This window comes from Helicoverpa zea, chromosome 17 (genome assembly GCF_022581195.2).
Source record: "Helicoverpa zea isolate HzStark_Cry1AcR chromosome 17, ilHelZeax1.1, whole genome shotgun sequence".
Taxonomy (NCBI): domain Eukaryota; kingdom Metazoa; phylum Arthropoda; class Insecta; order Lepidoptera; family Noctuidae; genus Helicoverpa; species Helicoverpa zea.
Genome location: NC_061468.1, coordinates 9891863 through 9916487, shown reverse-complemented (window position 1 = coordinate 9916487; position 24625 = coordinate 9891863). Strand labels below are relative to the sequence as shown.

Genomic DNA, 24625 nt, shown 5'->3' with positions numbered 1-24625 from the left:
GGTTTTTAGTGGGTGCAAGCCCCACATAACCTCACCGTCTCCCCGGGCGGTGTGTGTATGCGTCAGGCATTTTCCTCAGCTGAAACAAAAAAAAAAAAAAAAAAAAAAAAAGGGTGCGCGGCAGCCTCAACAGCATCCTGAGTACTATTGCGGATAGGTGGGACAGTCCCATACTGGCGCATTGGATACGCCTACACGCCACTGTGGCGTAGTCATTAAAAATATGAATATGAATTTGGTAGTTATAAGTACTAACACTAGTTTCTAAGTTGTGTGTTGTATGTACTAACCCAATGGACTTTGTCTGAATAAAAACATTTTTATTATTTATTTTTTGTATGTCTCTTTCTGACCTCGGGACTACAGAGTCCCGGATTTTTGGAAGGCGAACGTGGGGCCGAAGCCAACACGCTGAAGCCCTTTTGAGACAACTTTAATGAAATGGTAACACAAAACCGACGATTATCCCTGTATACACTATAGAAATGTACCCAAGGACAATCCCCGGTTCTGTGCTAAACTATTGCTAACTATGGATGAAAACTACTTAGGCTATTGTGATGGGATGCTAATGGACTAGGAATGGGGAAACTACGGGAACTATGGCACCTGCCGATGACAATGTATTAAATACATGTTAAAATGGCAGGTGGAGACTCGCCAACTCACTTACTGGGCCCCCGGGAATCAGTCACTGAAAAGCAACAAGAGGGCAACAGGGACATGAGCGGCTGAGAAGGGTGAGGATACCTCGGCGGACTTTAAACGCAGATCACGCGCTCCCTGTGGGTCCAGCATCACCGGCCCACTCGCCACTTACCACGAGGCACCTACCCTCCGAGCAGGACTAACCTTGCTCTAGCGACTCCACTCTGACCGGCCGATGAAGGCAAGCCAAGAGGCGGGAGACCTATCCCCCGTCATGCTTCACTCCGGCAAGCCGGAGGTGGGGGACAGTATACTCTCCCTGGAGCACTCGGATATATAGCCCCGCGGGGTCGCTACTCCCCGTCATCCGCCTCAGATGCCCTGCGGGGCTATTATTTATTATTATTATAAGTAGGTGTAAGTTTAACTAACCGCTCTTTCACACGCACATTTTTTGCAAATCTTGCGTGCGTGGTAAAAAACAATTGACAACGAGGTAGCGGTTCAAACGATGACAGCTGGAAAACGCGACAGATTTGTAATACATTTTTAGCTCAGACAGTGTCGTGCGTGAAAAATCCGAGCGCATATTTTACGTTCGACAAATACCACTACTTTTAAATTGCTGTTAGTCCACAGTACGCAGGATCTCTTAAACTACCCTAACAAGTATTTTCACATTCTCTTTGGTTCACCTAGTCTTCATATATCATGCATCGTCATCGATCGAGCTAGTTAGTTCATTCCTTCTACGTTTGACCCCGGTTCGTGTCCCTCTGGCAATAAATTTACGTCCAGGTGGTACTTTTCCATTAGCCAGCATATTTCTTGGCGCTATAAATTTACCTGTGCCTTGGCTTCAGACTTCAGTGATGTGACCCGTTACGGAGAACTTTAAATTATCGTTTGGGGGTTTTGTTAGGTTTAACTATACTGCAGGTATTTTTTGTAAATTTCAGTTATGTTGTGTTAATTTTTATATTTGTGAGAAATAAATGCTTTAACAATAACTGTGTTATGGTGTAACTAAATTGCTCTACGGAGGTGACTTTTCGGATTTTCGGTTTTTATTTAATAGTGGTGTAGCGTGTAGCTACCTATCATAAATTATCACAAAGCTTTTTGCATTGGTTTCTCTGATTTGAAGATATCTATGAAAATGTGCCTTTCGAAAAAATAAAGTTTTCTCATACCTTTTTTTTTTCAAAAAAACTACAATAAAAATAAAAACTCACCAACATAAGGCATAGCATTCAACAGCCCCTTTCTTAACAAGTCCATTTGCAAGTCGCATTCCGCGCTAGGCAGCAGATAAGCCGTCGTACTGCTTGCCAGGATTCCCGCTAAAAATCCCACGAAAGCTGTAGTAAGCAGTTTTATGTGAAATCTCCCGAAAGTACAGGCGATGAGGGCGGCGTCAATCTCCTTCATTGGCGTTCGCCATTCTTCACGGGCTTTCGCTGAAAAGTGGGAAAATAAAGGAGATGGCCAAAAAAACACCCAGAGTCGACAGGAACTTCATATGTATGATTGGATTCAGTATAATTTGTAGATTTTAAAAAGTATTTCAAATCATCTAAAAACCATGGGGTTCTCTTTTTATAACGTTTTTTCGATCAAGATTTTAGTTCACAAAAAAGTTTACTTTTACTGTTTGATGTTCGTTAGAAGTTGAATGCAGACTCGTGATTGGACCGTTTTGCATTGCTAAGTCATTTGTTATATTTGACAATGTCACATGGCGCGATTTTCAAAGACAATTTCTCCAAAAACATATCATAGCCAGTTGTGAAGGTTGCATGTAACTGTGAAACCTCTCCAAGTAGGTAAGGTCGGTGCTTAATCGCATCTGGAGTGGTTAAATACAAGACCTTTTAATCACCAGGCCAACTCAGAAACTATGGGGATATTACTAGTGGCTTGTATAATGTTAGTTTACTTTGCTTTTTTATGTCCTTTGATGTTAATAATCTTTAAAATCAACATATATTCAACATAACCTATTTTTGCGATAATATGAAATAGCTCCAAAACCCCATGGATTTCAGTCTGGATTTTTTGGCACCATCAAAGGTCTATCATAAAGAACCTATTGGTAACCATTTCATTGCTGTCGATTCTGGGTTTTTTTTCTATGAAAATTTGGCCATCTCCTTTAAAGAAACATACTAAATTAGTCGCAGCACGTTGTTAGGTGTAGATATCGTGTATCTGTTAGTATTATAACAGGTCTTAACGAACAGAAGCGTAAGTATTTTTTTAAAAAGAAACACCGGACAACCTGACAACTATTTAATTTGAAGATTTCAAGTAAATAACAAATAACAAGATGAAAATAATTGTACACACGATAATTAACACTACAGTGCCTAAAACACGTCCATCGCATCCGAGCACCCAAGAAAGAGTGATCCGTGGCAGTGTCACAGTGTGTTGCACCGTTGACGTAGCATTGCCACTCGTTACGTCATCGCGCCATCATGATCACGTGACGGCTCCGCCCACTCGGCTGAGAAATCCGTTAAGACAGGATATAAAGCCTACATCTATGTATGCATGCAGAGCCGGTTTTGTATAGGTACTTATTTTTATGTTATTTATAATACAAAATACCTACTACAATATACGAATAAGTCAGTAGCAAAAAGAATAGACAGATAAGACATATGTAAAAAGCCTTCCTTATTTCTTAATTATTAACATACCATACAAGCTATTGAAGTGGCCAAATTATCCACAATCTAAAAGTAGTAAAGCATACATAATACTATAATTCCACCACTTGATCTCAAAGTAAAGCAAAAAGCCGATAAGACCCATCAACAAAATACAAACGCAAAAGGATCCGCAAATCTTGTTATTACATCTATAAGTAATAGTTGTGTCAATATCAGAAAACATTATGAAAAGATTGTATTTTCTCAGAACAAGATAACAAGCAAATACAAGAAATATCTAATAAAATAGATGAAAGTATTCTTGTAATAGTAAATGAGGAGAACAAAGATTGGCTGGCTTAATAAACTCTTTCTTCCGTAATGCACAGTTTGCTAACTTTAATTGTAGATATTTTAAAATTATACAATGGTTTAACAAAGGATTTTGATTAAATTTCTGTATGTTTGTTTTAGAAATTCGTTTGAAATCTGGTTTTAATTAATCATCAAAACATTTCCATCGTATTCTTCGGATTAAAATTGTATGAATAAAATGATGAATACGGATAAAAAACGCCCTAATCCACTTTATTGGAACAATATTAATTCAAAAAGTTTTTAATATAAAATCTTCGAAACTTTTAGAGAACTCAGCCAACAGATAAAAAAAAAGTTAAAATCAGAAATGTCAAGATGACGTCCCGATTAGCGAGTGCTGGAAAAAAACAAGGCGAAAATTTTTAATAGGCCATAAAACACAACATTGGAAAACTTGCTTCGAAAACACAATGGAATGGTTCTGTAGTCGTACTTGGAATAAGGCGATCCCGCCCCAGTTCCACAAAACACTGAACGCATTGATAGAAACGTTAATCAAGCCCGAAACTTTGAAACGAGACTTCTTCTTCGCTTTACTCCTCATTGTTGTCAAAGAAAATGATTTTGTGCAGACAGGGAATACAGAAATAGATGTACTTGATAACATATTGGAGAAACGTAAGGTTGGGCGTGAAGTTAATGAAGTTACTGTAGTTCTTAGATCGTATTTGGAAACACTGGCGAATATAATCGTGTGTGCTATGAATGACACTCTACTTATCAATGCATATATTGATGCTAATAAAGAAACGTATTCGTTATGTCTGCCTATTAATGAGCTGTTTTTAACCTCTGCGTTGGGTATTCCATCAGATTTCTCTAATATGTCGGGTCTCATAACAACTTTGAGAGAGAAAATTGTCTTTCCTGTAAAGAGTAGTATCTTGAATTACCACTGTCAGCCTTGTGGCAGTCTGAACGGTCTACCTAACGATGTATTGTTTCATATTCTAATCCGACTTTCGCTCACTGTTATTCTGAATATAGCGGAATCTTGTAAGAAACTAAACGAAGTTGTAAGAGATGAAAACTTGTGGTCCCGTCTATTTAGAAGAGATTTTCCAAGAATGAGGAACAATAAGGAAGTTGATTGGCGCTGCATTTATAAAAAGGCTTATAAGAAAAATAAAAAGAATGCTCAAAAGGCACATAGAGGTAACGTTATTGAAGAAATTGCTGAGTGGCCTGATTTCCTGCCTGTGCGAGATTCCAGGTGGGAGGTTATTCTCTGACGTTTTGGAATAAACTTTTATGAAATCTTTTGCCTTGTACCTTTTGTCATTTTGTTCGTAGCCTGTTTTTTGCAATGTAGGGGAATTTTAATGTTCAGTTGGCCGTAACTTTTAGTAGGTACTACTTTGGGGTCTCGAATATTATATAATTGGAAAAAAGTTAGAGATAATAAAATAATAAACTATCTATAGGCATGAGAATGGTTCTTAAATAAGAATCATAATAGATTATTACGCTTGCGAGCAATTTAAAGTCACCCCGCTGCTCGCTGGCTTGCATATTCACTCACGTGCAAACAGACAGATAAGCCGATGCTTTGTTTTGTATTTTATTCCTAGAACTGAACCAAACTGATGGTCGCGTCCGTTGTAGTTAAAAAACTTTTAGCAAAAAATACAGACAATTCAAAAACACTTCTATTGAAACGCATGGTTCATCGTTGTAACGCAGAATTCTAAAACTATGTGATGTTACACAAGCGTTGCAGTGCCGAAGCTTTTTTACACTTGGTTCAGTGGTTTTTTTGCAAAAGAATGTACTTTTATTTTCAGTGCACAAGTTGCCCTGAAATCGATTAGCCGCCGGCATTTTGTGTTCCCATTTATTGGTTTTTACAATATGAAGTCTGCAATCAAAACATCGTTGATTGGAACAAATGAATTTAAAATCGACAATACTTTCTGAATTGTTATCGGAATTTATAACAAAATCTCTTTCAATGTTTTTGTAGAATTTAACATCCTATAAATCTGCGATAAAAAAAAATCCACATACATTCTTGAAAAAAGTCCTTTAAAAAAACATATGTGTCCTGCAGACATCAGACTGTACTCAGTCAAACTGTTCAGCCGTTTTCCGTTACACAGTAATTTTCCAAGCAAAGATGTTTATTATTTCCGCAATTGCATTGTTATTTAGTGGCATACCAACAAACAACGCATAATTATACCTACCTGATATGGTCACCACTGCTGCATAGAGAGGTATAAGACAATAACGCCCTAGGCAAGTTGACGCTGCAATACTGGCAAATAAATAGGATATTCTGTCACCAAAATACATTTAAAACCAATACTACAAATCCTTCGCATGACTTACTCCAAAAACAACGAAATTGTTTAATCAAATAAAAAATATTTCTGCGTGTGAATAAAAATATTTGTGTGTTTGAATAAAAAATGACCCGATTCCCCGAGCAATCAAGTTGGACAAGTAAAAATTGGCTGACGTTGGAAATTGGAGGCAACAAAGAAATAATGGAAGAAGAATCGACGCCTCCAGGTCATTCTCTGAGGCTTCAGATTGGGGCCTTTTCTAGTCTCAGATAGTTCTAGGTCAACATTTTAATGTAGGTTATTCTTCTCCAATTGTGGGTACTGTCTTTTGAGAGCCTTGAGGCAAAATAGATTCTAACCTTGGTTATAAGTATCTACTGTGAATCAAATAGAAGTTACTTGATTTCATTTTTTTTCATTTTATTGTACACTTGAAAACAATTTCTAGGGACTTCAAAAAGAGCTAGGCGGAAGTTATACAGATTACAGGGTCTGTAGGTGTTAAGACACGGAATGTATGAGAGACTAACCACGGGTAAGATTAAGGTTCTGATATTCCTTCCTATTGCTAACATTAATTCAATTGTTTTCTTTAATAACTACGAAATTACTAAGCATATAAGTAGGTATATTCCGTTATGGCCTAGATACTGACTACATAGGAAGCGGTTAAAACAGGCATCATATACGTCAAGTTTGCTCTAGTTACTTTTAAAATGTTTTCAGTCTTACGATGGTGTTACGTTTCTTATCATTACTAGAAATAGATAACGTAAATATACAAACATCTCACTTTATCAAAAGGCTAACAATTTGGCGGAAGTATGTTTTTTATACCTTACCTTCCTATGTATAGATATGAATTTTATATTGTTTGGACTATAACTGGTCTTTACTAGTGTTACAAAATTCAGTGTAGGTACGTAGATTGAACGTCATCAGTTATAACAGAGCTGTAAAAACTGAGGCTACGCTATCGTCATGCGTTCGTCATGCGTCTTTGCTTCTAGTGCACAGGTTTGATTTTAGAAGATAAAGAAAATTGATTATGGTACATGACAAAAAAGTTGAGCGTACAACATGCCATACCGTAGGTAAGTGAAGGTACTTCTGGTCTCACAAAGGGCTCCAAAAGGAACAGAGGTGGGTTTTAGTCCGTAAAAGTCTGATACTCCTTCCCACTACACCCACTGTGACCTCTCATCTCCAAATAAAAAATATGGTTGTTATTTTTGATTTTCTCTAACAAAAAATTGAAGGTATTTTTGATTTTGAAGCGCTTGCGCTTAAGCACTTTCTTTGTAGGTAAGAGGAATACCAGCAAAGATCGTTTTTCGTCGTGAATTTCCGAAAATAAATCAAACATAAATCACTTTAAGAACACCTAAGACGATTATTAAAATACAAAGGTTCAAGTAGAAATGTGAACCCGGAATTCGAATAGAGAGACTTAAGCATCTATTTTAGGGCGACCTTTTCCATTTGTCGAAAATCTTTGGATTATTTCCAGGTCAAAGTGGGTGTTACAGCAATGGTCCTCAATAATGAATTATAGGTTCAAAAATAGGTACCGATTTTTCTCTCGTAATTTCGCATATTAAATAAGCAAAACATTCCTATATTTTTGGAAATAATTGAGTACCTACCTACATGCAAAAGTCCCCTTTGTGAAAACTCTAGATATTTATTTCTCAGATTTTAATCAAACTGGATAGACTGACCTTTCTATTCAGATATCGGTTCTACCTATATTTGCGTTTACAAATTCAGTTGGCTGTTGATATTTTTTTAGCTAGAAATATGCCGCATCCACGTATGTCTTATTTTTAGGTTCACTGATGTACCAAGGTGTAATTATTTACAGACCAATAATAGATTATCGTAGGAGTGACTATATTTTTCGACAACATTTTTTTATCTTTAAAAATAACCTCTTTTCTTGTCCAAATGGACAAGTAACGCCGTATTATCATACTCCTACATTTATTTCTAGATAATAATAAATAGCTTTCACACAACACAATTGAATTTGGTGTAGATCAATTAGATATTATATTCAAGGGCATCAATCATTGATTCGGATTTTACTGGGTTTTACAACCTAAATTCTTCTAATTGCACTTAATAGCATAAAATCTGACCCAGTTACATGTTTAAAAAAATATATTTTACTATAAAGTACTTTAGTCTAAATATATTCATACATTAAAAAATCTCCCCTATCAAGTGTATTCTCAACTGTATCTAAAATAAGTGTCCCCAGCGAGCTCAAATAGCAGCAGACTATTTATTTCGACACTTTGATATATCTAAATTTAAGGTTACAAGAAAAAGCTATTCGGGGCTGTAACATTTTTCAGTTTAGCTTGCGTATTTTTTTCAATTCACTGAGATGTTGGGGTACAAGAAAATGTAATTTAGCTAATTAAATAAAATCTTTTCGTCATTTCTTGTCACCAATCAATTTAATTAAAAAAAAATCTTCAAATACAAAATGTGATGCGTATAGTACATAATCTTCTTTACCTATAATTTTAGCTGATCTCACTTGGTTTAGAAACCCTAAAGTACCTACAACATTTGCCATATTATTCCAGATTTTCAACTCACCTCGTTCCCTCTCAGCCAGCGCCGGTAAATCCAAGTCACTCATTCTCCGAAATTGAACCATATATTTTAGACCTTAAAATTCCTTTTCTCAACGCACTACACCTTATCATGTCAGCGGTACCTGCTGTAATAATACCCTACATGATTTAATGTGACGTAATTACACTAATTTATTCAAGATGATAAAGGCCTTATTACTACGACCAATTAGTCTTGATCCATCACGTTGTACGAAGCTTGAGAACGCTGTAATAAATACTCTTGTGTGTAGACGGTGAGGGGTCTTGGTACTCGGTTTGGTGTGCCGTTATCAGTTAAAATGTTTCTGGATTGCCACTGATGTAACATTATAGCATACCTTAAGGTTTTTGTAGAATCAAAGGTGTTATCAAGACTCATAGATTACAAATACAGTAGTTAAAAAAATCTTCCTTAATTACTAGAGCAGTCATTAATGTCTGCTCTAAGGATAACTTTAAAAAAGTGAGACAATGATATCATTTGAAGCCACAAACATGTAACATGCTACCGTTGAACAAATAAAGCGTAAAACAAATATTTTTACATTGAATTCTGTATTTTAATTCCTGTTTTATCCAACTGTCAAGAACAAGCGTAATGTTTTATGACACACTCGTGCAGCTGATACTGAGATTCCAAAAAAAAATGACTTATTAGGAAACTCTATAGGAACCTCTATGAATTTACTTTCAAGCAAAATGCATATTTATTTTTATTATATGCATACCCAAGTAGCACAAAACTGTTGCTTAAGAGCTTTAGAGCCAATCCGATTATTACCAAAGGTGCCAAGCTCAAGCGCCAGAGCGTGCACTACAGACCTTATGCAGCAGCTTTGCAGCCAAATGGGCACAACTTTTTGCAGTCTATAGTTCCATTAGAACTTCGTAGTAGAGGCATAAAAGCGATACAGGAGCGGCAACTAATAATTAACACCATACTAAAGCTCTAATGGCGATGATTGAATGAATGACAAATTTAGCTGAATGAAGAAAACTTCACTGATCGTTCACCTTGTCTCTCATTTATAAAATATATTTGTTGTTCCTGAGTCAGACATTACTGAATACAAATAAATATTAAGTGAAGGTAAGTGTTTTTGAGCTATATTTTGTATTATATGGTAAGTAGCTACAAACGCAGATCAGTTTATCGTGAATATAGTTGATATTGTTGAAGTATTTTTAATGCGCCTCAATAATTGCCTCAGAATATCGTAAAATATATAAATTATTATTATATAAATATTTTTGTATTACATACCTACACGATATTGAAATTACATACTGGACTACATTCGTTTTTAGTAAGTTGCTTGTTCGATATTTAGATATATTTTAATACAAATGCGATAAAAGCCTATAAATTTTTCGATTACTAATAAATAATTATCTTGTAAATATGGCGTCCATTGAAAGCAGCTTTAAGATGCAACTTCAACCTTAAAAACTCCTCTCTGCGCGTCATAGCGCTAAGCTTCACTCTTCTGAAGGTCCAAGTAATATCTGTACCACTATTGCAGTTCAAGTCTGCACTGTGATACTGCAGATATCAAACCACACTATTAATGGCTACTTGTTTAGAGGTCCGTAGAAGTCGTTGGAAACTCTATAATACGATGATATATTATTGGTAATTGTTTAACACTTAAGTACTATGTGTTACCTTGTTTTCAGAGTACCGTTCAAAATAATTCAAACTTATAATGCACAACAAAATAAACAAGAACTTTGCATCTGTCCATCTAAATGGGAAAAACGGAGTGTTTCACTATACTTGAGAGTAAATAAATGGAGCTACTGATTTTTTTTTATATTCTTGAATAAATACATACTTTTTGTTATAAGTTTTTTATTACTTCAAAACAAACATTATTTTTCCTCTGTAACTGATTCGTTATCAGTAATTGAGAAAACAAAATCTACGGGACCCTTGCTTGTGTTTGTGAATAAAATAACAGAATGTATCCAAATGAGCAGGCAATGTCTATTAACCTCCTGCTTCTATTGTAGAGCCTTAATGTGGCTATAAGTAGAACAGAGGATCAAATTCCTACTTAAGTCTGCACAAAAGAACAAATCACTTCTGCAATGGAACCTTTCGTGGCAGAAAAGTGATAAATATATCTTTTATACAGTTCCGTTAAAAAGTCTACAATTAGAGTCTTTATGCAGTTGTAACGCGTACATCAGCGACAATAGAAACTTTTTAGCAGCTTTAACTTTTAACATAATTGTTTGAACTCTCTTTTAAAGATGTAGGCTGCAAATGGGTTGTAGAAAGATCTCTTGTAAAACCTAGAGTGACATTTGGTTCAGTTTCTGCTGCCTTAAGTGATATTTACAGCTATGAGCAGCTACGGAAGCAATAGTAAAACTTAACGTTACTTTCGGGACCCCTAAAGCACTACTGTACAGCTAACAGTTGCAAAATAGGCTGCTATTTCCACTAGTGTGCTAGTTGGGTATTGTTTTCGCTAGTGTTTTCAACTGTTAGCAGTAGACCTTAGGATCGAGCGAGGAAGATGTTGATCATTGGGATTTTTCAGGAAGTGGAGACTCTTAGACAATAGCCTATAAGTTATATTATTGCCAAGTTTAATTAAAATCTACACTGAAGATACAATAAGAACGAGAAATATGCATATTTCTTATCCCTTATTAGCTCCAGAAGCTCCTCTGCCTACCTTCGCAACGAAAACAGGCGTGAACATAAACAGTGGTTTGTTAAAAATAACTTGGCAGCATATTTTTTATACCGTGGTGCCGTCAGCGTGGATTTAAAAAATCAGAACAATTACGAAAATGCCAAGTATTTTTGCACGCACGTAATTTTCTGTCATTTTTCCATGATGGAGTTTCAAATTGCAATTCTTTGTGATGTATTTATTCGATAGTCTATTTTTTTTTGGTTTTAAACGCATTTTTGGGATGGCAAAAACTGTAAAGGATATTATAATACAAAAAATATGTATTAACAAAACATCGATGAGTTAATTTTCTATCTCTATTTTTTCATAGAATTGACTTATAAAACTATTACTAAACTCAAAACAAAAATTGCCTGTCTTATTCCAAAGCTATGAAAAAACTACACATATTTAAATTCTTATGTACTAATTTTAACGTACTAATCCTTATGTCCTACCCCTATTTACTTTCATATGTACTTCCTCTGCACTTTTTTATGTACTCCCCCTACATACTTTCTTATGTACTTAATACCCCTATTTATATACTCCCTCATGAGTATGTGAACTTTCAGCCATATCGGATGCAAGACCCACATCCTTTCTTGATCCCTGAATCCGCCCCTGGACGACATAAAGCAAGTTTCTCCTTACAAAACTAAAGCAGCCACTCGATTGCTCGGCTAATCGTAATCGGCTTACATCAAGCGTTACCGATATTTATATAAGTAAATCGACTGTTCAGTAGGGTTGTTACATAAAAGGAGAAATTGATTGATGTTCTGAAGGAACCTTCAGTAGTTAATCACAGAAATATTGAGTTAGGATATGGGTTGTGCATATTTATTATTTAAACGTAGTGTAGGATGTTCTGCTGTATGAAACATCTTCCGAGCCTTTTTCCAACTATGTTGGGGTCGGCTTCCAGTCTAACCGGATGTAGCTGAGTACCAGTGCTTCACAAGAAGCGACTGCCCTGCCTGACCTCCTCAACCCAGTTACCCGGGCAACCCAGTACCCCTTGGTTAGACTGGTGTCAGACTTACTGGCTTCTGACGACCCGTAACGACTGCCAAGGATGTTCAATGACAGCCGGGACCTACAGTTTAACGTTGTAACCTACAGTGTAATGTTCTGCTGTATGGAGGACCGAAGATTTGAAGAATGTTGTGGCCAGTGGATGGATGTCGGCTGCCCAAGACCGGGAAGGTTGGTCTGCAACTGGCCGATATGATGTCAATGTTGTGATATCACATTTGAGGAGCCCATTGCACATTCCTTACATCTATAAGTATTGACAACCATTTAAGTTTTTTTATGAGTTACGTTTATGTATTGAAGTAAATTAGCTGTTCTTTCTTAATTTTTATATTAGTGTGAAATAAAACAAAGGTTAACAATTAACTATATTTATTGCTACACTAAATCTAATGAGTTAAGTACATTATTGTTTCTTCTTTGGCAGGAATATTGATAACATGACTACACCTGGAACCAAGGAAAAAAATATCAAATTAGAACAGATAATTTGTGTAGTGTTAGGAGGAAAAAATGAACCTCCACCCTTTTATGATTTTGAAGATAATAGTGGGTGTATAACCTTTGGCTAACAATAAATAATAGAAGAGGATAAAGGTTTACCTGAACACTTATAATAGCACTGCCCATGACAAGCAAATAAAATTAGCAATAAAATATTTGCTATGAATGGCTAAGCAGACGAGTGGGTAGGGTCGTCAACTGTTTTATGAGCTTGTAGTTATCGCGTGGGATGCAGGTTCAAAATACTGCAAGGGTTAATATCAAGACAAAGCGACAGCCTAATAACTCTAAGCGATTGTGATGATCGAGTCGTTGTATGTTCGATTCTCACTCGTAGTACTATTGACGTACTTAATAGATACAAGTATAATTAGCTTAGTTACCAATTTTAAGCAACCAACCCATGAAAAAGATCCAACAGATGAAAAATAGTTACATTAGCAAAAGTTCAATTATCGTCCCGAACCTCATTTCTATGTACCATTCGAACTAATGAAGGTGAAAATGCCTTAAAAACTAATACAGAAAATATTCCGAGAGGAATATTTACAAACAAATTTTTGCTATTTCCAATCTCTCAAATTAGGAGCTCGGCTGGTAGTGCGGTGATCCAATCCAGATTTATACGTAATTGGTGCAGCGGCGCCGGTGCCACTATCCAATATACGGTGCACTGACTTAGCGAAATGTGACGTAATATCGGGATGCAAATAGTTTTTAAATATAGCTTGAAATCAGAATATACCAGTATTTGAAGAGATTTTACGATTTGGTTGAATCCAACAATCCTTAAATAATAACCAAATATGTATTACATTACAAGTAGTTAAATAGATTAACTGGTCCAATCTAAGGCACTGGTATTGAAACGACTTATTTTACAAGAGATAAAAATAATGATGTGATCTAGATTGGTTTACAATTCCTTCTGATAGTTGCAACAGAAATAGAAGTAAATGATGGTATTATTAAACTTGACAACACAAGTCATAAAATATTAGAAAACAATGAAAGCAAGTAATTGGCAAATGAGTAGGATGTAAACGTCAATGTTATGACTGTACTTAAACAAGAAGTAAAAGAAAGTAACAATAAAGCAGATCATTCAGAAATAGAACCAAACAAAAAAGCAGTACAAGAAACAAATGGTAAACTTACAAGACATCATGGCGGCCATTGTGTAGAAGGGTATAGAACAACCCATGGCGAGTAGAATAGGAAAGGCGACGTTACTAACTAATGTACCCACACGAGCCGTCAGCATCACCAAAGATAACGCTAAAGTCCTGCGAAAGATTAAAGAATAATTAATAAAACCCCTTAGTAAGAAGCAAAATTTTCCGGGATTTATGATAAGTATTATTCACATAGAAGGAAAAGGGAAGGTAATTGTAATGAGATTAGATTTAATCTTAGGTAATTTTAGGGGTTTGGTAGAAACAAATTATTCAACAAAATTCGATTTTTGGAAATCCGAATATCCGGAGTTTTGCAGCTAAGGAGTATTTCGAGGAGACCTTTGTTAAGAGTAAACGTTTTAAGGATGTGACGACGACAAAGACGAAGTTTTTAGAAAAATGTTACATAATTTCTGTATCTTATTTGATTTATAAATACAAAAAAGTTTTCCTTACCTCATAGCCGTAGGGACAACATCGATTAAAACAACTTGAGTCAAACTCTTCATCGTCTGCGTGACAGCAATATTGACAGAAAAGAAGGCCACCATCATTGCTTTAGAACTTGACCACCTCAGTCCAAGCAAGGCCCCACTAGATATCACCCCTCCGACGAACAAGAGGGCCTTTTTACCGACCTTGTTCACAATGACCCCACTGATGAAATAAGGCAGAATGCTTATTAAGCCTATGATTATGCTGTTGATGTAGGTTTCGGAGCCACTTACATGCTAAAAGAAAGAAAAAATAAAGAATTAAAAAATATATGCACGTAGAAAATTGTATAATAAACATTTCCCCTTACACCAAATGGAAATAAATTAAACCACAAAGTTTTCGATGTTGTTTGAGCCCATGGTGTAATCAAATATGAAAACCAATCAATAGTTTTGATAGTGTAAGCTTCTAAGATAAACAGAGAAGATAGTTTTCATCCCAAGATTAGGACAGAGAACATATTTTATTTCGGGAATAATCTGCCAGCTTAATCGATTGATATGCGATTTGGCATGAAGATTGGCGGTTATAGGTTACTTTATATCTAATTGTGCTCATCATTAGTTACTACAATTAAGAGAGGAATCGAATGTAAAATTTTCATGAAAAATGTAATGACAGTACAAATATTAAGGAGGTCCTATAAATAATGGATTTTGCGGTTTCAGAGCGAAACCCGCAATGCTAAGGGTTGTGTAGTTGGAAACTAAACCGCGTCGAATTATTGCGGGGATGCTATTAGCAGAAGCACATTTGCCTTAATTGGATAGGCAAGCTTTTAACTTACGTGTCGCTTTGTTAGGGAAAGTACACGAGGAAAAACTTTTTTAGAATTTTACACTAGTGGTACAAGTGGGAGCCTAATAAAAAGCTAATAATGTTTTGGATTATTTAAAGAAAATTTCAAATCGTATGAATGTCTATTTGTCGGTCGAGTTTTCATACCAATATTACTGAATAGATTTAAATGAAATCGGGTATCCATGATAGTCTAGGACCTGAGAAAGGACATAGGCTTATTTTAACTCAGTTGCTAAAAGTTGGTTCTCCCAGCTTGTAGATGACCCCGGAGAATAGCTAGAACTTATACCCCGTTGGTTTATTTAAAAAAAATTCTTTTCGATCATTTAGCGCGCGACACGTCACCCCAAAGACAATCTCTCAAACAATACATCAACATTATAGCAAATTGAAATACACAAAAGTATAGTACAGTATCTTAACAAAAGAAAAAGTATTACCGAACACAACTCTTTTAAAAAATATCGCCTTCTTTTAGAACCTAAGTAATGTGGCGGTTTTGTAATTGAGCACCAAACACCCCTCCCTTATGCCTACTATAACAAATCTAAAAAGGTTTGTTTGTTACCCAATTTCACGAAAACGCTTCGGCCGATTTCCGTGAAACATTATACGAAGATAAATCATGGCAGGGACTAAGTGGGATATTTTTCCCCGGAACTCAATTTGGGTCCCGAGGGGGTCCCATCATCGATTTCAAAGTGGGCGAAACTGCACGGGTGAACTTTGTAAAATCATATATCAACGTCTCCATATTGGCTGAAGATAACTTAGTTAGTCTCAAGCTGTTTCCAAGAGATATGGTAACCAGGTGCTACTTTTCAGTTCTTTCCAATAGTTTGAAGTTGATATTATTCCTCTTATAACTCAGATTTTGAAGGTTAGATTTTTGAATCTTTTTAGTTCCGTAATCGAAAACGAATTATGCTTTTTATGATTAAAGTATGTGTTGTGAACTTTAACGCAAGTAAATAACAAAAGATAATATCGCCGATAGATTTTTCTCAAAGCAATACATTTCAGACATTATATTTTCAATTTTAAGACTCATTGAAACACAACAAAAAAAGTTCTTTGACACAAGACTAAACCAAATTCCTTTGCGTTACTTTTGAATTAGATTCATAAAATTCTTTCCAAGGGCATAAATCTGAATGTATCATTAGATACAACATAACATTTATCAATGGTGCTACAAATTTTCCAAGCACCTCTTCTGAATAAATGAGTTCCCCAAATTTTTTGAAGGCCCCTTTGAATAATAAATCTTGCAAATAAAATCTAATAACATTAATTTTATGAATAAACTTTCACTTACCGGTACGCACACTCCTGTCGTCGAATTCGGATTATTTTTTACTTTCGAAGTGCCCGTATAAGCGTCTAATAGGTCGCATAAATTTTGGTTCCCATCCAATTTGTAATGCTCGACTATTGTAGATAATTGAGGGAACCACAGCCTTATAACGTTGTGTCTAAAAAAATATCAGACTTCATAATTTTTGCAGTTCCATCTATCAATTTGCTATGACAATTGTTGTCACACAAAATTTTACACCTAACGTGACAGACAATAAAGTTGAAAATCCAACAGCAACGACGATGAAACGATGACACGAAAAATTAAAAAGGTGTTTTTAATTTAGGAATATATCAGTAAGTTCATCTCGTCAAACGTTTGCTAGTTGAATGACTTCAGTAGATAGGGACTGAATTGGATTTTCAGAGCCTTAAACGCTTTGACGGAGGCATAGACGAAAAAAAATAAAAATAACGGGAGCTACGTCAAATGGGTTGAATCAGGCGAAATAGCCCTTTGAGCGGAGGAGACTTGCAATAGGGATAAAAAAGAAAACTAGGTAAAAATTGAAAATAGAAGTTCATTTACTCTTTGAGAAATTCTCTGAATTTATACTTGTCTTCCTAGTAATATTTTAAATGAGTTATTTATGCATGTTTATTCCTGTTTCTGCTCCCTTTGAGCACTTTTTGCGGGATTTTGATGAAACTCAAAAATGCGGTCAATCAAATCTCTAAATATTACTTTAAACTACTATAAAATGAATAAACATACGTACTATCAACTTACATTCCTAACGTGATGAATTGCATCAAACCAATCAGGCCCAAATACCCGAGTAAAGGTCTATGAAACAGCGGCTTCATATTTCTAAGGCCAGCCAATATTTTTGTGCCAAACTTCGTCTTGCTTGCATCTTCCTTCTCGGTAGCAGCCTCTTTGATTTCTTTTTCGAATATTTCTGGATACTGGTGAATAGAATAATGTTTTAAAAATATGTGAAAATTATGTTTCACTTGATGTTGGCTGAACATTTTAATTCAAAAACAAAAAAAGTATGTCAAATTCATTGTCCCTCAGTGTATTTCGCCAACATGTGCTAGATAGTACATTTTGCATAGGAAAATAAGCAGGTCTGTTTTCAGATATTCCCCGAACTAGCTCTGATAAAAAATGCAATATTCTCACCGGGAATGAGTCGGCAGGTTTTCTAGTGTTTTCCACGTATATTTTGATCAAAATATTTCTCGCTTCCACATATCTTTTTTGTGTTACTAGGAATTTTGGACTCTCTGGTAACATTAGGTATAGGAGAAAGGCGGTCAAAGACCATAGTGACATTGCGAGTAAGTAGAAGTTCCAAACGTTAAGTACTGTAACAAAATCAGAATTATAATAAGAAAATGAAAGCACCAAGCTAAAATATTGAATTGAAACAGCTGAGTATGTGGCTGAACCATGGGGTTATTTATAATTACAATTATTTATAAGTATTTATAATTTAAGTGGCGTTATATGTCTTTTGGATATAGAAAAGGTATCAAGAGAAGCCCTTTGTTTTTATTTTTGGGCCAGGGTAATGGCGTTAGGTTCATCTACTTGCAAAACAAAAACAGGCAAATATTTAGTATTAAAGTATTTAAAGCCATAAACAGAATTATGTTTCAAATATACAACCAAAAATTATTTTTAAAATATTCATAACACTAAATCAAAAATTATATTAACACCTTTTTAACAAGTTAATAAGAATCTGGTATTTCCACCAAATAAGAAATCGGGATCAGGGCAGAGGAATGACAATAATATGTATTATCACCTTACTCACCAAAAGCCCCATCAAAGAAGCTATACCTCCAATCCTGTATGAGTATGCCCCAAGCCATGGCCGGCGACAGAATCTGCGTGAGCGCAGCGTATGACGACTGGCATAACATCACGCGGTCCCTTATTGAGGAGTGGCAGAACTCTGACGTTAAGCACGATATGGCTGCTAGAGATGTGGCGAATCTGAAAGTAAATTAGTATATAAAAATATATTTACATCTTCTTCTACTTGTCGAGTGAGCTACAGGTTTAATCACTTAACAAGCCCTGTTGTCAGGGTAGTCTCAAATCCGTCTGACGGTCTCTGACGTGGTAACAATGACTGCTACTGAGTAAAAACTTTACATATTTTTTTAGATACAAAGTGACAAACATAACCATAACTTATCCATACATCACTGAAACTTCAAATGATCTATGAAGAATTAGACAAAATGAGAATGTATCATTTTGATAATAGTTGTGTTTCATGACTTCTAAATTATGTATCAGTATAATAAATTGCAACATTACTTCTATTTAAGTACTTCTTATCTTCAACTACACATACTCGTACATATTACATATAAATTGTGGGTAATCGCAACTTCATTAACATACAAATCAAAACCCATTCGCTTGAAACAAAAGTTATACCATTACATTCATAGATTCTTTCTTTCACATTCACAAATTCATTGCAATAAAAATTTACTGCAACATAAAGATGAATCTAATCGCGATATCGAAAAATGATGATCGTAAATAAAAGGGCCGAATTAGGTACACAAAAGAATAAATTTTCTTCTAGCCTTATAAAAATAATACAGCTATCTAAAGGCCCTTTTCACAATCTTCATTTTTTAAATCGTACCTTTTAGAGCACTTATTGGAAAAGGTCTATAGGTTCTTTTTTATGAGCTCCCTAAATTAATTCAAGTACACTTAGTGCCCTTACTGATATTATCTTAGTATTCGTAAAGCTAGTATTTACCTCTAAGTAAAGAATATTTCGGACAAACTTATTCAATATCATATAGAAGTCATTTGGAATCGTATTCATCTCAATTGGAAAAATAATTCTCATAATAGTTGATAGATTATAAATAATTGTTATTGATCTCAAATAACCATGGTGACAAAACAATCTAATATATTTAATAACATTTAGAAAAAAAAACATAACAAAGAATTAAAACTAGATTCTTTGAAAGTAACTCAAAAAAATCTAAACATTTTTCTTTGACAGCATCGTTAATATACACAAACAATGTAAATATACATACCACCCTATCAAAACTCCAAACCAAAACAGATAATCATAAAGCAATTGACGCGCTTTATACAGGATTCTACAAACAAACAGTCCCTGAACATCAAACACCAAAATTGGAGAAACCCAATATATCAGCGCTGGCTGCAATAGACGACTACCACGGAGTGAGGAATGATAAGCAGAGATGCCATAACGCAAATAGGTCAGGCGCCTCATCTAGGTCAAATTCGTACGGTGGCCATGACCTAAACGACAGTTATGAGTGAAGTAACGAGGCGTTCGGGTTCTTTCAGGCATCTGTCAATGATTTTTGATGTTACCTACAAAAATGGTCAGGTCAAATGAAAGTATAAGGGCGAAGACAGTAACGTTCTTCGTCCCCCGTTCCCTCGCATTTTGGCGTTCTACTTTTTTAGGAGATTTTTCGTTATGGCATCTCCGCTATTCATTTTGTTCTCCGTGACAACTATGCTTTGGCCAGGGTAATATTGCTGTCAGTACTTTGGGCACGAGACCAAACGCAGTACAAATACTGTATTATTTACAGTTTTGGATGCTACCAGAAATGGCAATACTGTATTGGAAGTTTAGAGGAATAATGTATGAGCTTGGTGCAGTGTTCAGTTTGCGTGCGTCTGTTCTGTATGAAGGATGGTTAGTGAGATTCGTTTACATAAAGTTTACATTCATATTTGTATGTAGAACTATTGAATTATCTTGCTCTGGATTTGTGCCTGTAAAGTTGGCTAGAGATAATTAAATGTTTTCATGTGAACTTTTTATAATGAGTTTATCTACGAAATAAAACACCTCATTAAAATTTCTTCTACAGCAGCTCATAGAATTTTAATTCAAAAAACACTACAGAAACCCCGTAATTCTTCAACTACTTCGATAAACGCTGCTGCCAAATGCTGTACCTTATCATTCAATTTAAAATTAGCTTTAAACTTCAAGCTAGGGGTTTGCAAAATAAACTTTGCAGTTAAAAATTCCTGCTTAAAAACAAGTGAGGAAATGAAAGAAAAATACTGAGTTGGCTGCTTATCTCAACGGTCTGATGAATCCGTCAAGACTTGGGAATTATTATGGTACTGGGTGACAAGTTACCAACCCCATTTTATCTTCACGCTCCTTTAAACTTAAGGGTTGGCCAGAGCCTTTTAATGTACCTGAGATAATTAATGCTGCAGGCATTTTTGGAGGTAAATAAGGTTACAAAAGTGATAAAGGGAGGTGAAGCAACGGTCGTTACCTTGTTTTTATTTGGACGCGCATCAAAAGACTTGATCTAAATTATTACGTTGAGTTCATTAATTGTTTATTATATTCGTTGTTTGCATCGTTAGCATAAAATGTAATTATTTAACTGAATGATGGCTCATTTTATTTCACGATGTTGTCTACTAAAAATAGAAGAGTTTCTTCGGTGAAATAATTTTTATTGTTAATTGTTATTATATTTGCCAATGTTTATGCCCTAACAATTTATTTTTATTCTTTCAGGTAAGTTCGTGTTTCTCACTTATTCATAGAAACGGCAACTCAGGAAAGTAAGTTATCAAAATTATTATAGAATCAATGGATTTTGCGAGACTGTTTTTTCCGATTCTTGATCTAAATATGAGTTTATACCGAATATTAAAAGATAAAATACTACTCACAAAATACCTTCGCATAGTTTAGCAGCAGCCAACATCTCATAAGTCTGACTGGAAGCCGAAAATAATGTGCACAGAAAGATGCCTCCAAAACCGATCCTTAAGAAGTATATTCTTCCAAATGTGTCTATCAAAAATCCAGCTATTACTGTTGATACGAACATTCCTGAAAAAAAAATATACATTTTGATTATATTTGAAGACAGTGCTCTGGTAACGGGAGATTAGATAGGAAGTCGCTCCATGTAAAACACTGGTACACAACTGCATCCGATTAAGACTGGAACCGATCTCAACCAGTAGGGAAAAGACTAGGCAGAGGAGATGACGAAGAGGGGCAAAATGATCACAGTAGCGTTGGATGATAGATCATTTCAGTATTTAAAAGGACTATATTGATTGTAAAGAAAAAGTTTTTTCCATATTTAAATGAACTTATTAACTGAACAACAGTAGACTAAATAGCTCTTTGATAGCAACATATTATGTAAAATACAATGGATGTCAAAAATAGGCATCAATAAATTGAAAATTCATTATGAAAATAAAAGCAATTAAATGTATGGCTGTCAGTGACAATTAATTTATATTTGCGTTTTGTTAATGATCATGATCAATTGCACTTTGAAATTGATTTGGATTAAACTAAAAATTAATTTCGTACCTACTAATTAATATTATTTTACGAATGTAAACGTTTGTGATGAATGGCGCAATTACATAAAGGATTTTGATGAAAACATAAGAAAGTACTGCGATACAACTTACGGTAATGATATCAAAATAACGTAAAAAGATAACTGATTTAATAAAGAGGAAATATTTTTTTTGTTGGTTTGTAAGTTGTAACCTAGTCTCTGAAACTACGGAACCGTTTTGAAAAATTATTTCACTGTTGGAAAGTCACTCTCTTCTCGAGTAACATAGGCTAAATTTTATCTCGTTGCGAACAGTAATTTCCAAGAGACGCCACGCACGGGAAAGCGGCTAGTAATTATTAAACTATTTTTTTTTATCACTTACCAAAATAAGGCATAGCATTCAAAAGTCCCTTTTGTTTGAGATTCATATTGAGGTCGCACTCTGCTATCGGCAATAAATACGAAGTGGTGTTCGTAACCAGAATACTGGCTATACACCCGAAAAAACTCACAAACAGCAACTTCACGTGAAACCAACCGAATTTACATACTTCATAAGCTTTGTTGATTTCTTGCATAGGAGTTATTGGCTCTGAAAAGATACGAGAATTAGAATACACTGTTCATCCTGAGTTTTATGTCGTTGTTGTAGCCTAGTGGTTAAAGTACCAGCCAAAAAAGTAAGTACAAGTGTGTGGGTTCGATTTAAGGTCAGACAAGTATCGATGTAACTTTTCTAAATTGTATGTAGTTTCTCAGTATATCTTAGCACTGATTATGAATAAAGGTAAAGTAAAACATCTTGAGGAAACCTGGACTGTAAAGTCTGAAATGAACAAATTGCCTTGAGCAGACATGATGAATAATGTTCAATCATTTTCTGTATGAGAATATTCCTGGACCCTATAGTGAGACCAAAAGTCTGAAAATGTAACGGTGAATGATGATTCAAAGCCGATGCTCAAAAACTACTATCCAGTTACACGCAGAAGTCCCTTAAATATTCACAACGCCATACTTAACACACATAACAATTATACATACATGTAACACGAAAAAATAAGCCATTCAAACACTTAAGCTTCCTACTAACATAAGCTGGGCTCAAATGTAATGCAGAACTAAATTTTATATAAGGTTTGACCCTTACGTTAGGGAGTACCAAAATGGGGATTATGATGACCGATGGTCTCCCCGGTTGATCCCCGTAATACCCCGCCATTATGATATTTTCCATTTTAGTTTGTAACGCAAAATAATAGATTTTAGGACAGTTTTGTATGGGATATTAAATACTGGTAACATTAAGGTTGAGTGGCACCATTTAACTATAAGGATAACAATATAGGATAGCCGTATGCTTGGTAAAGTCGGCGATTTGACAGCTGAAAATGCTTCGGTTATTGTCAAAGTTAAATGGTGCAACTCAGGTTCAACTCATAAGAGTGGCTTGCAATATTAAACTATAACTATAAATAAATTATAATCAGCCTTCAAATTGCCGCTTATTGGTCAAATCGGAAATTTGACGGATGTTATAGTATAGTATTGTTTATTTTTTTAGTTACATGGTGCAACCCACCATAATAACGTTCAATTGCTCTACCACTTAAACACTTAACGCTGAATTCGTACATCATATGCTGAAATTGTTCGAAATTGACAGAGACAAAACGATCTTTTAAACACCAGTTGCCTGAAAATTTTCAAGTGAACAGTCGTACAATAAAGCGGAGAAAAACGGAAGAGTAAGTAGTAAAATTCATTTTTTTTTAATACGTACCCGCATCCGCAGGAGAATCATGAACCATGTCAGCCATCTTTGTTTTTACAGTATTTTTGATTCATTAACAGCCGAAATAAATAATAATTAACATTATTTAATGACATAATAATTACAACCGCGATCAGTATTAATATAACACTGATAGTATCGTGTCACACAAACTGCTTTTGATTTCGAAATCCTTGATGAATGTGGACCAACTAGTCTATATTGACCCCTCATCTCCACTCCTTAAGTTGACCTCACAGGTCAAGTTATATTGGTCATTTATCTCCGTGTAAATGAGATAAAATTATGTCATAACTTCCTGTAATGATTTCTATTGCAATGAGTCATAGGGTTGCTTTTCGTGTGTCATTTGTTAAGTAAATTGCGTGTATCGTGACGGTAGTCAAAACAAATATTTGGACAGATGCAATTAATATAACTTGCGCCATTCATGAAGAATGTCGTAATTAATTATTACTTGAAATTTTACGCTTTTTAAATTAGAAAATGTATGTACTATTATCATGTTATTTATGTACTTACTTAAGCACATAAACAACTTGATTAAAGGGAGTATTTTCAGCAACTTTTTTCATTCTATGGAATAATTAGAAACCAATGCCATAGAAAACCTGATTTATAAACCAGAATTCCAACACAAAATGCCTTTAAAAATGTATTAATCTACATTAATTTTTGCTTTTAGATATTAGAAACATAAAAAAATGTCGATTGATATCCTAATTACACCACTTTATGCAACCAATACGTACTACTTACCTACATTAATTACGCAAATACTATCAGCTAACACAAATAGCGTTCAAGTAAACACCGCAAAATGCCTCTAAAACACG

General features: G+C 35.0%; 3 protein-coding genes across 4 annotated transcripts in view; 1 reads left to right on the top strand and 2 right to left on the bottom strand.

Moving 5' to 3' along the window:
• The window catches only part of LOC124638110 (synaptic vesicle glycoprotein 2A-like), a 32554-nt gene extending 23820 nt beyond the window's left edge, over positions 1 to 8734 (bottom strand). Inside the window, exons 1-2 of the mRNA XM_047174964.1 lie at positions 8582 to 8734; positions 1884 to 2108 (exon numbers count right to left, since the gene is read on the bottom strand). Coding sequence (XP_047030920.1) covers positions 1884 to 2108; positions 8582 to 8642 — 286 coding nt within the window. The 5' untranslated portion in view covers positions 8643 to 8734. The remainder of the gene's footprint in view (positions 1 to 1883; positions 2109 to 8581) is intronic.
• Positions 1 to 24625, top strand: part of LOC124638112 (hemicentin-2-like) — a 289572-nt gene that overhangs the window by 116880 nt on the left and 148067 nt on the right. The gene's annotated exons all lie outside the window — the stretch shown is intronic.
• LOC124638109 (major myo-inositol transporter IolT-like) overlaps positions 12685 to 24625 on the bottom strand; it is a 35426-nt gene continuing 23485 nt past the window's right edge. Inside the window, exons 1-10 of one of the 2 annotated variants that reach the window (XM_047174963.1) lie at positions 23778 to 23906; positions 22377 to 22586; positions 21357 to 21519; positions 18439 to 18620; positions 17799 to 17983; positions 17400 to 17578; positions 16629 to 16785; positions 14468 to 14742; positions 13992 to 14119; positions 12685 to 12779 (exon numbers count right to left, since the gene is read on the bottom strand). In XM_047174963.1, coding sequence (XP_047030919.1) covers positions 12736 to 12779; positions 13992 to 14119; positions 14468 to 14742; positions 16629 to 16785; positions 17400 to 17578; positions 17799 to 17983; positions 18439 to 18620; positions 21357 to 21519; positions 22377 to 22586; positions 23778 to 23814 — 1560 coding nt within the window. In that variant the 5' untranslated portion in view covers positions 23815 to 23906 and the 3' untranslated portion in view covers positions 12685 to 12735. Of the gene's footprint in view, positions 12780 to 13991; positions 14120 to 14467; positions 14743 to 16628; positions 16786 to 17399; positions 17579 to 17798; positions 17984 to 18438; positions 18621 to 21356; positions 21520 to 22376; positions 22587 to 23777; positions 23907 to 24625 lie in introns of those variants that run through there. The other variant, XM_047174962.1, reaches the window with a different exon arrangement.